The following is a 16,450-nucleotide window of genomic DNA, read 5'->3' as shown; positions in this document are numbered from 1 at the left end:
TATGCACTTTAGATGGAGTTTGTAGAAAAAAATGAAACATTTGGCAGGTCTGAGCAGTACATTAGTTATCCGACAGGCTTTGCAGATGATCTATAAGATGCGTTCATGGACAATTGCAATAAAGTTAGAATTTTATAAGGCTTAGCAGAGGCAATTATCTATTAAAAAGCCAGTTGTTCTTTCTGCTGATAAGAAAGGGTGGAGCAGTAAAAGTACATTGTTCATTTGTTGGAAAATTTGATAATATATATGTTCATTAAAAACCCTTCACAGTAAATTGCATTCTGCTACTTTTCGTAAATTACATAATTGCATAAGGAAAAAGTTGATTTTGTATATTAAATATTATTACTCTCAATTATTGTAGAAACTTAGTTCTTAAAAGGAGTTAGTTTGAAAACTTATAAAAATGATTACAAATATTTGCAGTTTTATAAGTTACATTTTAAGTTTATGAGACATTATGATCCAAAGGAGTTTTCTATTTCCTCGTATGTTTACTATATGTACTTTTTATATCCAAGAGATATAATATTCAAGAAACTTAGCTTTATGCAGTCTCACAGCTTGGATATTCTATTACTATTTGTTCTTGCAAACTGTCTTTTATAATCTGCTTCTCCAGGAGGTCACCAGAGCCTGAAATTATGAGTCAGTGCAATTGAAACTCTAAAGCTTTTATAAAAAAGATCTCTTGTAGAAGCTAACTATTAACACATACTGAGTGCAGATAAAACAATACTGATCAAACTGAGTTTTATTTTGCAATGTTTTTGATTTTTGCATTTTCTCTTTAAGAGTACTATGTATTCACAGAATATTTAACATATCGAAGAATTTTTTTTTTTAGAGGTTTGCCCTCTTTTTTTTAATTTAATTTTATTTATTTATTTTTTCCCCCAAAACCCCAGTAGACAGTTGTATGTCATAACTGCACATCCTTCTAGTTGCTGTAACATATCAAAGAATTTTTAACTAGTGAACCAAATAGGTATAGAAGTCATTGCATTTCAGCATGATCAGAAGTGTGACTATGAATTAACTACTGTTTTATATGACATATCTGACATTAAAAAATTAGTAGTAGAAGAATTGCCTGAATATTTTGAGGTTCTTTTTGGAGACGAATAATTCCTGCAATGATATATGGATTAAATTCTGGTACTTCCATTTCTATACAAACAATATGACTCAATACAGCATTTCATGCAGGAGAAAAGAGTAATATCCTAGAGCAGAAGGTGTATCATTTTTTCTTTTTATGTGGGAATGAGACAGGTGAACCATTTTATAAAAGAAGAGTTCTCATTCAGAAATATTGGTAATGGAAAGAGAGAGAACAAAACATAATACGAGGGCCGGCTCCGTGGCTTAGCGGTTAAGTGCGCGCGCTCTGATGCTGGCGGCCGGGGTTCGGATCCCGGGCACGCCCCAAGGCACCACTTCTCCGTCCAACCCGAGGCCGAGTCCCACGTACAGCAACTAGAAGGATGTGAACCTATGACATACAACTATCTACTGGGGCTTTGGGGGGAAAAAATGAATAAATAAAATCTTTAAAAAAAAAAAAAAAAAAAAAAACAAAAAAAAAAACATAATACGAATATTGTTGCATAAGAGCGGACTGATGCCTCACGCACGCCTTCACTGCTGTAAAGTATTTTTGCACTTGGATGTAATACTGTTGTATAGATGGAGCAACAGAATAAATTACTACGTAAGTCAATTAAAAAAGAACGTTTCTTTTTTGAAGAGACAATCTATATTGATGAATGCTTTTTATTTTAAAAGCATAGTATTTATAGTATTTTAACCTAGAAATACCTTTTATACTTAGAAATGTAAGTAAAATTGTTTTCAATAAAATATTTTTTAGATTACAAAAATTAGTTAAATCACATTCTTGTGAACTACACAAAAGAAAGCAGCTTAAATTCATAATGTATATAAAAATAAGCTTACTCATTTTATTCTTTCATAATTGTGTTTAGAAACTAGACTATGACAATAGGATATTATTATTAAGAACACTGTTTTGTACCCATTCTTATACTCCAAGAAAGTTTAAGTATATAAGAGACATTTAAATTTGCCTCATTAATCTTTATTATCCCATGTAAGGAAGTTAATGCCAGGCATCATTTATTTTACATTAAAAAATGAAAATAAGGCAAAAGCATTGCCTTCTTAAAATTCCACCACAGAGAAGTATAATATCAGAAATATCTAATAATTTAGGAAAAAATCAATCGAACTTGCTCAAGGAGACGTCTCAAGAATAGACGGAAATAATGCTGATGCTCTCATAGACAGTGATTTTCCTCATACTAAATTATTTGTATATGTAGTAAAAATATATGTTTTATATATATATATATGCTGTTTCCAAATGATATATTAATTATGCTATTTTTTTGTTTAAGGTCATGGTGATTTTGCAGATTTCATGTTCTAGAATTACAAAAACCAAAAATCAGAAAATTCTAACTTACTCGTGACTTAAACCTAAAATATTTTTTCTTCTCTTGGGTTGGAAAAAAAAATTTTTTTAATTGCTGCAAAGAAACAAATATTCTCTTTTCTTTTGTTCCTTGGGTAGTGCCTATGATCAGAAACCACAAGTGGGAATGAGGCCCTCCAACCCACCAACACCATCCAGCACTCCAGTGTCCCCACTGCATCATGCATCTCCAAACTCAACTCACACTCCGAAACCTGACCGCGCCTTCCCAGCTCACCTCCCTCCCTCGCAGTCCATACAAGACAGCAGCTACCCCATGGACCACAGGTAAACTGCAAATACCATTTTTTTTAAAACTGTTTTTAGCATTCTTGGAAGAAATTCCTATTTCCAATTCCTAAGACCTATGGTAGATTTAAGGTGAGCGTATTCATTTTGCACATCTGTGCAAAATACTTTTGGAAAGAGCTTGCTCTATCTACAGTTATAAATAATTTGTGGAGAAGGTCATTTATAAACATTTCTTTATAAACATTTAAATTGGTTGCTAAAATGGAAAATTAATCTGTATACTGACATTTGAACATTTCCCTTTCGCTTTGCTTGAATTAAATTGCTTCACTTAAACTTTAAATCAGATCATCCCATTTTTATGAGCATATGTGTGTACTTGTTCTATAAAGTTAGGAGACTAATTTTAGTAGGTGGCTTATGGAATTACGTTCTTTACCTTATATTGAATGCCTTAGCTGTACATAGTTTTACAGAGTAGAACTTATTTGATTAAAACTATTTTCCATCCTTTCCAAGTGATGAATATTTCCAGGTAGAGGCATGACCCTGGACACTGAGAATATAAATATAAAGTTAAAGAGATAGAGACTGAGTCAGTGTTACTTAGAAAGGAGCAAGGCAAGAACCAGAGTGTGGAGCTAGGGAGAATGCTGTAGCAGCTAATTCTTGACTCCTGGAGATGAATAGATTTGTATTTAAATAGAACATTGGAGGACTAGAGGTCTTAATAATACAATTTAAAACACAGCTTGATTATATACAGCATTCTTCCCTCCCCTTCTACCTCGTACTTATATAGAGCCAATGGTGTGCTGGTAAATGTTTAACAACAGGCTCTATGGGAGAAAAAAACCTAAAGACCTGATCTGTAGCATTTGCTGAGTCTGTGATGTAAATACTCCCCCCAAGCTATCAATGTGACAACCCTGAATGTGAAGTTGGAAAGAGATGTGCAGTAGCACGCTATTATATAGAATTTCTGCCATACAGATACAATAGACATAACCTCAAGAGCATAGTTAGAGTAAAATGTAGTAAAATAAATAGGAAGTGACGAGTTTTGAGTATTTATTGCCTTTGTTTCTAACATAATTTTTAAAAAATTATAAATTTACATGATTTAATTCTTAGTGATGGCTGTGTTTAACAATTGGCTGTCAAAATTGTTTAAAATTTGGGGTCAGCCCGGTGGTGGAGCAGTTAACTTTGTACGTTCTGCTTTGGTGGCCCGGGGTTCGCCGGTTCAGATCCTGGGTGCGGACATACTCGCCACTCATCGAGCCATGCTGCGGCGGCATCCCATATAGAAGAGATACAACTCTACAATTATGGTACACAACTAGGTACTGGGGCTTTGGGGAGAAAAAAGAGGAAGATTGGCAACAGAAGTTAGCACAGGGCCCATCTTCCTCAAAAAAAAAATTAATAATAATAACTTCCTGAAAATTTAACATTAAGCCAGGGCAAACTGGCTCTGACACACCATTATAAAAATAACTCAACCAAAGGAATCTCTAGATCAGCAGAGGAAACCAGAAGAGGTGCCGCTGGCAACTTTCCCAAAATAAGGGAATACTCAGATCTGCTTTTCATAGGTTATTTAATGGGACTCAACCTCGAATTCAGTAACACTCTTTTAGTATGAAGGGATAAGATGAAGACATTCTTTCCAATGTGAAACTAAGTTGTATCTTTTCTACCTTTGTTTCCATCACTAAGTCCTCTTGTGCTTTCCTTATGAAATGCTTCCTATTATCTTTCCCTCCTCACCCCAAAGACTTGAGACCTTGTCGGAGCATGATGGTATGCGCATCTGTGTAAACAGTTTTGTAAATACAGATGAAAGAAATCTTATTGCAGGGTGGGCCATTCAACAGATGCACATTGTGCAGAACTAAAAGGGAAAAAGAGTACAAACAAGAAAGCAAGTATTATTTTGTCCACTTCTGGTGACTTCCCAGAGTTCTTGATACCTGAATCTCTCACCCTTCAAATGGTGCCAGAGTCATAAATTGTATCATTTGCTCTTCGGGCAGAATAGTTACTTCTTATGGAAGCTGACTGCTGATCAAGCAGTATGCCTGTTCTGAGGTGACCTAACTTGAAATGCTTTAGCCAAATCCATTTTAGTTTCTCTACTTGAAGTCAAATGCTGGAGACTGAGAACAGCCGGCCCGGAAGCATAAGAGGGAAGCTCGGGGGAAGCTCGGGGTCTTTTCCCACTGCCCCCTACTGAGTTGTGAGGACAGTACCAGCTGGCCAATCCCAGGAAAATCTCTGAAGCCGTATGTTTCTGAGGAGGATTTCTTGGAGGGCTCCAGCCAACAACTGACAGTCCCTCAGTTATAAATGGCAAATTTGCTCTGGGAACAGATCCTTTCCCCAAATAGCCCCCTCCAGCTTGGGCACCCCACCTCACTCTGGGAATGCTTTATGGCCAGCTGGGCTGCACCCTGCTTCCTTTCCTCAGGCTCATTCTGTTCCTCGGGCCAGCCCTCTGGCACGTTTTCCTGAACCCACTGTGCAGGAGCCCTGTCTCTTTTTCTCAGTGTTTCCCACCACTTACATGCTGTTTTTCTTTATCCAAGAGTTCATCAGCGTGCTCTCCTTACCCATTAACTCTCTTCCAGAAGCTTCTTGAGTCACTTTCTCTTTACAGTTGGTCAGTGGCTCATAACAATGGCACTTGTAGCTTCCTGTGAAGCATGTGTGTTTGATATATACGTGGTCCTCAGCAAGTACCAGCTGGAATCAGGTCAACTCATAAAAACAAACGGCTTGATTCCTTACAAAGATTTTAGTACAAGTATTATTAACTTCCTTTTAAGGCTTCACAAGTGAGCTGGTTTCTTATTTTAACTTCAAGTTACAATTTTCTGATTCACTCCTTGACAGTTCTTAATGATAATTTCTGTTTCTTTTTTTGGCTAATGAAATAAGCAAGAGAAGGGAAATGAATGCAGTGCCAGTCAGCCTAACTGTTTTGCAATATCCGAGTTTCTAAGTTTATTTTCTGCAGGTGTAGGTGGAATTTCAGTGCTTTCCATGGCAGCTGGTGAGGCTAGAGTTAAATCTCAGGATGGAGTGTTCTTAGAGATGCTAAAGCAATTGCATTGCCTTTCTTTAGCTTTTACCTTATTTTCATTTAACAGTAGCAAAATTAAATGTTAACTTTCCAAATTAAAGTCCCAGGAACGCTTTTAGTGTTGGTGGGGGGAGTTAATAGGCTTATATTTGCTCAAAGAAATGTTGGATAGGTTATTTTTAAGCACTCTTGGGGCATTTTTAGAGCACTTTTAAATCTTTAATTAATCCACATCTTTGTGGTGGGTCAATGATATTATGGATGAGAAACATAGAACAGAACGATTATGTGATTAGCCAATCATTACACAGTATAACCAGGAAGGAAGGAGCATAGAGACTTACTCTCAGCCTTCTGCCAAGGCCTCAGAACTTCCTCATGACCTAACAGCATGACTTGTCCCAAATCAATGCAACGCATGCATGTTATTTTCATCTTTGGAGGTCTGCTGTATGTTTTATGCTTATTTTTATTCAACCTGATATTTTATTTGAAGCTATTGGAAGCCAATGTGTTCTATGTTGCTGTCTGACAGTAAAAAGGTGGTCTTTTAAAAACCAGCTTGGATTTCAGTCTCTATAATATTTCCCAGTTTTATTTCTCGCTAGAATACAATGTTATTTAGGACACTGTTGAAGATTTGATTCCTGCCCATTTGAGAAGAGAGTCATTCCTCTCTTGCTACATTAGTAACTAGTGGTAAGGGAAGGAAAACCAATAAGTAGGTTCTTATTTGGTTGATTTTTTTTTGTTTGTTGATTAGTTTGGTAACAGAATTAAAAGATAGAAGATATACTTTGAGATGAGAGTCTGTTTTTCCTGTTTTTTTCTTGTATAGAATTATTTGAGACCCTCTCAATATGAAAATTTGGTAAATGATCCAATTGATTTAGAATTGGGCATTGTAACTGTTAGGGTACGTATTTCCTCAAAATAGTACACTGCTCTCCTATCACTACTCAAAGGACATCTTTAACATATTGCGATGTAGCAAAATGGTGCTGCAAGAGACTAAATAGAGGGAACACAAGTCAGATTATGATTAAAAAGCACAGTGCTACATACCCAAGAAAGAAAGATTTGGTCTTTGATAAAGATTTACACTTTGGGTCAGTTGGTATCATGTTCCTTAACTAAGCAGTTAAAAATCATACCAGTATTTTAAAGAGTTTTGCTTGTTACCATTTTATTTGAAACATGCTCTCTTATTTCCTAGATTTCGCCGCCAGCTTTCTGAACCCTGTAATTCCTTTCCTCCTTTGCCGACAATGCCAAGGGAAGGACGTCCTATGTACCAACGGCAGATGTCTGAGCCAAACATCCCCTTCCCACCTCAAGGCTTTAAGCAGGAGTACCATGACCCAGTGTATGAACACAACACCCTGGTTGGTGGTGCGGCCAGCCAAAGCTTCCCCCCTCCTCTGATGATTAAACAGGAACCCAGAGATTTTGCATATGATTCAGGTAGGCCCATGCCTTCAGTTACATTTAAGACATCTTTTTACTTGCTTGTCATGTTGATTAGTGTTGGCATCAGACTGGATGGGCTCCTGACCATTTTTTGTGGGATCTTAACTGATTTTATCCCTCTTTTGAATTTTTCTCTGTATATGAAGTGTTAGACTAACAAACCAGTTTGGCGTAAGCTGATAGTCGAAATAGTGTCTAGAAATGAAACCAGTCCAAAAAAGTGCAGTTTGTAAAATTAGGCGCACTCTCGGCCCAAGAGAGTAACGTTGTCTTTCTTTTCTTGATTCTGGGCTTTCTTTCCATTTTGCTACAGCAGTGCCATTTAATGACAATGTTTACAGAAGGTAATATTCTTCTGTACTGGGTCACTTATTGCTTATAACTGTTTGTTTTTTCTTTCATTTGTGGCAAGATTTCAATTGTCCGAAAAGTAAGGATTCTTACGTATTAGGAGAGGGATAGCAAAAATACGGATTTATGGTTTATTCATAGAATTTAACTTTGGTATCACTGAGCCAGAAAGGCCCCAAAAAGTAGTGTATCAGGATGGAGAAGGGAGGTTTCCTGAAAGTAAGGGGCATTTAAATCTATTGCAAATGTTACCACCAACTTTGCCAACATTTGACCTCGAGACTTTAGAAGAATTACTTAACTCATCTGTACTCAGTTTCTCCTATTATAATCTCAAAATCAGGACATCTGTTTTTCAGACATCTCATTTTGAGAAAAAGTATGAAATAAAAGCTAATGCTTATAAGAAGGGCATCATGTACTTGCAAAATATTAATAATATTGTAACTGGCCAATAGATGGTTGTGGACTTGGAAATATTTGGAAACAATGTAATTTCCTTTTGTTTGGATGCAAAGTTATGGACGTTCTTTATGAAGGAAACATTGCTTCTCTTGGAATAACATTGCTGAGTTTTTCTATTAGTTCTACTTGAGGAAAGAAAATTGTTTCTAGGTCTTGAATTTTCAACTTGCATAAAATTACCTGCCTTAATATGAACTGCCCTTAAATCTCACCAAGAGGGAGCTCTACAACTGAGAGTGTCCCTCTGGCCACTTCTCCTCATTGGGCAAGAAGTTCAAAGGACTAAGAGGAATTGCCCACTCAGAGGCCATGCCTCCACTTCTAGAAAGCATACCAGCTACCCAGGACCCATGAATTCCCTGCTCAGTTTGCCCTGAGTCCACTTCCAGAACCTGAGCAGGTGTCCCAGGCACAGTTTTCTGAAGGCAGAGCATACTGCTCCTGTGTATACCCCTAGGTCCAAGAAAGTGGCCGAGGGTCAGCTGTTTGTGGGAAGATGAGCCTGGAGCTTGGATGTGCCCCTATGCCTGTGTATGAGGCCTGCATGGAGTGGCACAGTGTGGGGTGGAGGGACAGGAAGAGAGGCAGGAAGTGGGATGGGCTGGGGTCTGAAGACTGGAAGCTGGCTCCATACCATCCTATTCCAGTGTCAATCTTAGAGATTTCCCCCCATTCTAGATTTTACCCGGCATTCCAAGTTGTTATGATGGTATATATTCGAAGAACAGGAGGAGAGAACATATTTATTTATCAGTTTGTTTGGCTGGTTTTTTAATTTTAAAAATTTAAACATATGGAGTGAAGGCCTTTATTTGCATGCTTGCTCCAGGGCCTGTAATTTAGAGACTATCCTGAAATGTACCACAGTGGTTTCAGTTTAAAACCTTTTATATTTGTCCATAATTTACATCTATAATTAAGAATCCTGCAATACAATGGACTTTATTATAAATCGGATTCATTTTTCTCTGTGGTGAATTTCAAATCCTGCTAACTGATATTATCCGTATTCTCCAAACCACATTTTAATTTGCTGCATAGTTTTTTTCAGTCACCATGATTTCAAGAACCTTTACATGGAAATCATGTAAAATAGCCCAAATAATTGGTTCTAAAGGACTTGTAGAGCATTGCATTTAAAAAGTTTCCTTGTGTGTTCTAGAAATGTTTTTATATGTATCGTATTACGTACGATTAAGTAAGATTAACATTGAAATGATTTTCTTGATTCTGTGGTATATATACACATACAAATATATATACACATACATACATATTTTCTCCTCATATTTATATTATATATGAAATAATTGTGTGTGACATAATGTTGAGGATGTGTGACTTTTCTTGAGAAGATTTGAACCAAACAAGAGAGAGATTTAAAGACTCCAATGAGGGCAAAAAATAGGAGCTGGTTTGTAGTCAGATTTAATTGCATTATTTGTGGGCCATAGGTCATATGAACTTCAGAATCAGTTACGGTCCAACCTTCAAAAGCACAGATTCAATCACTTTTAGCCTAAAGGCATAGTTCATGTCTTAGCTCAGGCTGCTATAATAAAATACCATTGACTGGGAAGCTTACCCCACAGAATTTATTTCTCACCATTCTGAAGGCTGGGAAGTTCAAGATCAAGGTGCTAGCAGATTCAGTTTCTGGTGAAGGCCCTCTTCTTGGTTTGCAGATGGCCACTTTCTCACTGTGTCCTCACGTGGTAGAGAGAAAGAGAGTGAGTGAGTTCTGGTCTTTCTTCCTCTTCTTATAAGGACATGAATCCCACCATGGGGGCCCCACCCTTATAACCTAATCTAATCCTGATTACCTCTCAAAGGCCTCATCTCCAAATATCATCACATTAGGCGTTAGGCTTCAACAATTAATTTTGGGGGACACGATCATTCAGTCCAGTATCCTATTTTAAAGGTATATAGGGCATCTCTTTTGTAAGTGTACCATATACCTTGCAAATCACTTGGGGAATACTTATTTAATATTCGAGAAGCTATTAATTTATGTTACTTTCTCCCTTCTAAATTATATTTCAAATTGCTGAAGTTATGTAACACCTTTGAATTCTAATTTCAATATTGCCAGTTGATTCAGTTCTGTTTCGCTTAGTAGGAATCAGCTCTGTTTCGCTTGAATAGTTAAATGGTAAAGTTGTATCTTCTGAATGTGGTCTAAAAGAACTGAAGTAACAGTGTAACCAGGGCCTATGAAAAATTAATCTGTGGGTATCAAAATGTATTTTACTGGCCACCAAGTTGTTGCAATTAAGTTGACACATCTGTATATGTCATACACTGCAGTCAACAAGTCTAATCTCCAGGTGTTTTGTTTTGTTGTCATTAGTTCTTTCATCCTTGCTGGGAGTACATTAAATAATCTTTTTAGGAAATCTAATGTATTTGTCACTGAGTCATTGATTTCTTGCTTCACTTGTTGATATTGAGCAAATAGCACACTAGAAAATATTTTATGTAATTTAAAAGCGGTGCAAAAAAAGTGTCATAGTCAGTTTACTCAGCATCCATGATCCAAAGCTTGTCCTTTCAGAAGTCCTCTAGAACTCTTTATTGCTTAATTCAATATAACATAAATGTTGTGAAAATAAAAGAAGCTTTGTAAGTGAAAAGGCAGCATGATTATACTCTAATAAAGCCTGACATTAATTATGACATGAGAAGTGGAAGGTCTATTAGTTATAATTATAATTACAGGAATGCAATTTCAATTGCTGAGTATTTAAACTAAAAAAATGCAAAATAGTATGTTGGTAGAGTAGAAATTTTTATTTGGGAGAAGAGAAAAAACCTTGGATCAGAAGACACCGAAATGATAAAAAAATATTTAGGGCCAATTCGGTGAACCAGTACAGTGTGATCATGATTACATCTTGTGATATTAAGTTCTAAACAGTCCAATTACATCGATTGTTGTAGTTTTCCTTTTCTTCTTCTCTAGCCTAATAGTGCTACACAAAGCAGTCCACAGGTTTTTAGGTTGGTTGGTTGGTTTTTCCTGAATCTAATATGATTTTCTCTTTCTTGTCCCTATGCCCGAGTGACTATATAAAAAGGGTTGAAAGGGGTTGAATATGCTTCATTTGGAGTGCCTTATGCGCTGCCCCATTTTCATGGAATCATGGTTATTTTCTCATATTCATGCTTGCATGCGAGGTTTTGCAGGTTCTAAATGTCCAATGAGGCAAATATTTTAGATATTCATAACAACATATTTTATTAGAGTTGTATGTGTTGGTTGATTGGTTGGCCTTTTGTTTCATTTTTAATTTATTTTTGATAACTTAGGGTAGTGTTTTTAGGAGGAGGTAGGCCCATGAAACTAAAGTTTGACTCAAGAAAATACCAGCACACAATGTTCATACACTTTGATCAGGTAATTTTACTCTCAGGAATGTTCGACAAAGAGAGGGAAATGTTATAAATATATAGTAATTGAATGGCAAAATAAGTATGACTATCTATAACAGAAATATTATGCAGCCATTAGAAGTCAGGTTTTTAAAAATTATTTAATGAAATGAGACTATTGAGTAAAAATGAAAAAAGTTTATCTGTGTAAAGCATAACTCATTCAAAATAAGACCCAGTACAGAAATACTGTGGCTATATGTGGGTGGTGATATTATAGGCAATTTCTATTTTGCCTGTGAAGTTCTTTTGTATTTTAACAATGCTTACGTACTGCTTTCCTAATCAGATAGAATAAGTGTATTTTAAAATAACCCATTTAGAGTTTAAGAAGTGTCCAAATTAGTCACAGCAGTCCTTAAGTGAAGAGAATGCTAGTAAAGGATGACGTTATAGTCTCATACATTGCAAACCTAACTGACTTTCTGTTAGTTTGTGTCCAGGACTGCCTTAAAGGTGGGAGGAGAATTAATATTATACTTGGTGGGTTTCAGGTTCATCCCTGCACAGTGCTTACAATCCCACCACTGTTAGTGCTACGTTCCTTTGCACTTGGAGTGTATTAAAGTCATAACCTGCGAGTTAATTGGAGGGGAAATATATTAATAAGGTGTTTTTTGCCTTTGAGGCCTATTCTATTACTTTAATTAATTTCAAAGTTGCCTCCCAGCCATGTGGTGGAGCAGTTTAATCTAAGAGCTGGGAATAAAGAGGGAGAAAGGAGAACTTTCAGGGACATGATGAATTTGCTGAAATAAGAAAATGGGGGAAAGCGCGTACCTTGAGCTTCAGAAGGGAGGAAGTAGAAGTAGAGGGTAGGGGAGAAAGCTGACGTCATGTGTGTCCTGAAGAAAATGTTGTTGTATCTTTTAACTGTGTTTTTTGGGGCCACTCCTGCTGGTACTGATGAGGCCTTCTTTCAGTTTGGAGGTGTATAACGTTTATGTGGTGGCAAATGTTGTTAGCACTATTTTAAGTTGGGAGATTGGCATAAATAGTTTTTTCATAGAGTTATAAATCTTAAAACTCATGAAAGCTCTTGGAGGTCACCTAGTTCACATTCCTTCTCCACACCCCAGTTGTACAGATAAATGTCTAAGGCTTATCCAAGTTAACTTACCATCAGTTACACAGATATTTTGTAAAACGGCCAAAACTAGAACCAAGTTTTTCTTGTTCTTAGTTTAGTGCACAGTTCACAGTCGGTCTTTCTAATTAATTGTCCAAAATAAGTACTTTAATCCACAGTTTTTTAAATACATTATTGATCCTTTTCTCTAATGTTTGGACTGAGTATTTTTCTGTGATTTTTAAAAGCTCTCCATGATCCAGGACAATGAAAGCATCTACATGAAGACCTATGGTGTGCTCTTCCTAATTTGGGGGTGTACATTTCACATTAGATAGTTCCCCAGTTTTATTCTGTTAGATGCTCACTGTTGTGAGATAGGAAAATATACGACTTCAAATGATATTTAGGATTAAAATGCACCCTATTGCCTTCTAAAAATTATACCATAAACATTGCCAAGAGTTGAGGTTGTCAAGGAAGTGACTTTTCCTAGTAGTTCTTCTGGAAAAGGCTGAATAATTATTAGAAGGAAAAGGAGCAAATTAATGGCCCATCCCGCTCTAAAATTCTTTGAGTATATGAAATTTCAGTTTGTCTGAGCCTTCTTATTGGACTTCATTCTTTCTTTGTTAAAACTCTTGATAGCTCAAAAGCTTAAAATTTAACTAAGCTAACAGTCATTTTCAAAGTTTTGTCAGCTAAATCTGATTTTCACCAGAAAGCTTATGAGGGACTGCAATATATAGTGTAAGGAAAGCTTACCTTTGGAAGAATAAGATGGACGTTTTCTACCCCCTCGTCTGAGCATTCCTTCCCAAGTTCCTCATATCCTTCTGTATCACCTCGAGACTTTGATGAAAGCCAATAGACTAACTTTAAATTTAGACAACGATTGTCTGTCCTTAGCATGTAGAAAAATTATATATAGGAAGAGAAATGGTGAAATAAGTACTGAAAAAATATTTACCTCATGTTATTATGTCAGAGCCAGGAATACTTCCCTCTGTCAGAGCTGACAAATGTATCTGGTACTCACATAAGCCCAAGCTGGCACTTTAGTTGAGAGAGTTAGATGCTCTTGGGTTTCTGAAATGGCGAGAGGAAGATTTTTATGTTGTAAGTGTTGTTCTGCGTTTTGCTGTGTTGGTGGGTCCTCATCTTAACCATATAGTAGAGTAAGTAGTGAAGTAATTCCTGGGGCTGCTTCTAGTATGCATTGCTTGGGATTCTCCTTGCAGAGCTTATAATATGGCTTTAAAGTGAAAGTTATATGATGAAATCAGTGGACAACAGAGCAAGAAGAACATTATTTTCTGCAGCCACACAGAAATATAAATAAATAGTGCTTTATGTGTTTGGAGATGATTTGTCAGTGCCTCAATCAACTGACTCAACTTGCACAAAATGAAAAAAAAAACAACCAAAATTCAGAAGGCGAAAATTACTTAGTAGTCTACCTCTAAACTATTACTATATGGTTGTTATTACTATTACTATAGTAATATCTCAGAAATTCTGTCGTCAGAGTATATTATTTTTTAAAATTATTTCTTATTCTTTACTTATAAGAGAAGATATATATTTTAGGAAAATTCATACATATTTTCTAATAAATTTGCTTACATCCTTTCTGAACAATCAAGTTACACATAAGTAAACAACCAAAAATATTGTTCAAGAAAGACAAGGAATGCAGTGATTACAAAAAGGAAACTGTTGAAAAATGCTAATTAAAATTGTCTAGACCAGAGGGAGTAGAAGTAAAGGCTACTGATATTTATTTTGAACATCCAGTTCTGCCCTAAACTAGCAGACTTCATCATTTCCAACATAGAGGGCCCCATGATCAAAAATTATAATTTTTAAAAATATGAAATATTACATTATAAAATATTCAGCTTCATCATTTTTATTTGCATATCTTTGAACCACCTTAATAAGTAGTTCCTAAAAGAATACTGAATTTTTTTAAAGCCTTGAAAAAATGTTATTTGAAATTAATAATTTAATGTATGTTCACTTTTCAGTGGTCTTGCTCTGTTCCATATTTCCTCTGGATGGTAGATTATAGGATTCCTTATCATCTTCCCACCTGGCTGTGTCAAGTATTTCAATTTTGAACTCTAAAATGTGGTAGAGTTTTTTATTTTTAACTCAGAACTTTATTTATTCTCTACCATTTTATTTACCAGACATTAGACATTGGAAGATAAATATTAAATTGTCATGATGCCATAGTAAACAATCCTTCACAGGTTTAAAACCAAAGACCAGGCATTTTTCGTATTTCTCCTCATTCCTTCTTCTACAGACACGGTAAAGATCCCGTGAGCAATCTTTTAGAGATGTATACAGGGCTTGTTGACTGCAACTGTTTTCCCCTATGGCTTCAAGTCATTGGAAGAGAGAAGTGCTTTCTTCCCTCTGGAGTCAAGGACCAAGTTACAGACGGCTGATAAAACCTATTATATGTTTGATAGTGCTCAGCATAGGACTGACTCTTCATAAATCATTCCCATAATTGCTCATAAATAGCTTTTCTCCCCTCCCAAAAACTGTAGATATTTTTAAGCATTACCATCTTTAGTAATTTCCAGTGCAGTCATGATTATGGTTCCATGAACTTTGGCTTTTTGTACCTGATATTTAACACTCCCAAAGGCCAAGCCTTGGCCCTGTTCCATCACTAAGCATCATTTGCTTGTGGTCACATTTTCTCCTGAAACATGGCTGCTCATTTTTTCCCCTCTTTACTTTTAAACTATTGCTTCAAGAAATTCAAGTGGAAGATCACTTGGGAATTTAAAGGAATGAGCTATTGATCCTTCAGAAAATGTTAACATCTTATCTGTTTCTCTAACATCCAAAGATAATTTTCTTTTACTCAGCCACTGATTTGTGGACTAGTAGATCACTTAATCTCTGATTTTTAGGTGCTTCAATTGTGAAAAGTGACAGTGATGTCTTCCTAATTGATTTTGTTATTATAATAGAGGTCATGGATTGGCCTCACAATTTAACTTTGCTTTTCATTGCTTAGCATATCTCATACGGGTTTTCCTCATTCATTTCTGAGCTAAAGTAGCAAATCTCCCAAAACAATACTCTGGACCGCTATATCAGTTTTTCTAAGAAATACTTAAATATGCTCTAAATCTACAGTTACAGTAAGTGGCATTGGCTAGTGATTTGATTTGAGAATTGAGACTACGGTCTGGATTTACTCTTTATGCATTAACACAGGTCAAATGGACAGAGACTACATTTTAAGTCGGTAATGGAAGGCTGAAGGCTGTCTTAAACCAATCATATCAGTTTTACCCATGACTGATTGATCTCCAGAGGCAGAGCCCTGTAAGCATTTCTCTTACATGAATGGACTCTATAGAGCCTGGAGTTTCATTCATAAAATGGAGACTGAAAGGAAACACACACACACACACACACACACGCACACACACACTCTTACTCTCTGGAATGTCCATTTATACAGAGCTGAAGGGTGTAGTGTTCCATCAGCTGCTGCTTTTGCCAGTTGACTGGAAGTAATGATTAATGCTCATTGGTCTTGCCTGCATGTAACCCGAGACTATTTATGGCCTTGCAGTGCTCCTAATGTATAGTGAATGAGAAGACAACATTCTCAAATCAGAAACATAAACAGGAACTGGTGGGTCTGAATTCCATTCAAATATGTCATTTTAGCCACACAGTGTTTGTCTAACTTGGATTTTACAGGCAGGAAAGGGGGAAGGGAGGGATAATCTGCTTGTGAGTTGTACTAGCATGAAAAAAGGGAATTAGAAAGGGGAGGAGA

General features: G+C 36.3%; 1 protein-coding gene across 5 annotated transcripts in view; it reads left to right on the top strand.

Moving 5' to 3' along the window:
* ETV1 (ETS variant transcription factor 1) overlaps positions 1-16,450 on the top strand; it is a 93,015-nt gene that overhangs the window by 49,688 nt on the left and 26,877 nt on the right. For all 5 annotated transcript variants that reach the window (XM_087427090.1, XM_014788213.2, XM_087427211.1 and 2 more), the window contains 2 exons: positions 2,600-2,788; positions 7,057-7,304. In XM_087427090.1, the coding sequence (XP_087283216.1) occupies positions 2,600-2,788; positions 7,057-7,304 (437 nt within the window). The remainder of the gene's footprint in view (positions 1-2,599; positions 2,789-7,056; positions 7,305-16,450) is intronic.

This window comes from Ceratotherium simum, chromosome 1, assembly GCF_057802395.1.
Source record: "Ceratotherium simum simum isolate JZ-2026a chromosome 1, ASM5780239v1, whole genome shotgun sequence".
Taxonomy (NCBI): Eukaryota; Metazoa; Chordata; class Mammalia; order Perissodactyla; family Rhinocerotidae; genus Ceratotherium; species Ceratotherium simum.
The sequence above is the reverse complement of the archived record's forward strand: the minus strand, read 5'-3'. Positions and strand labels throughout refer to the sequence as shown.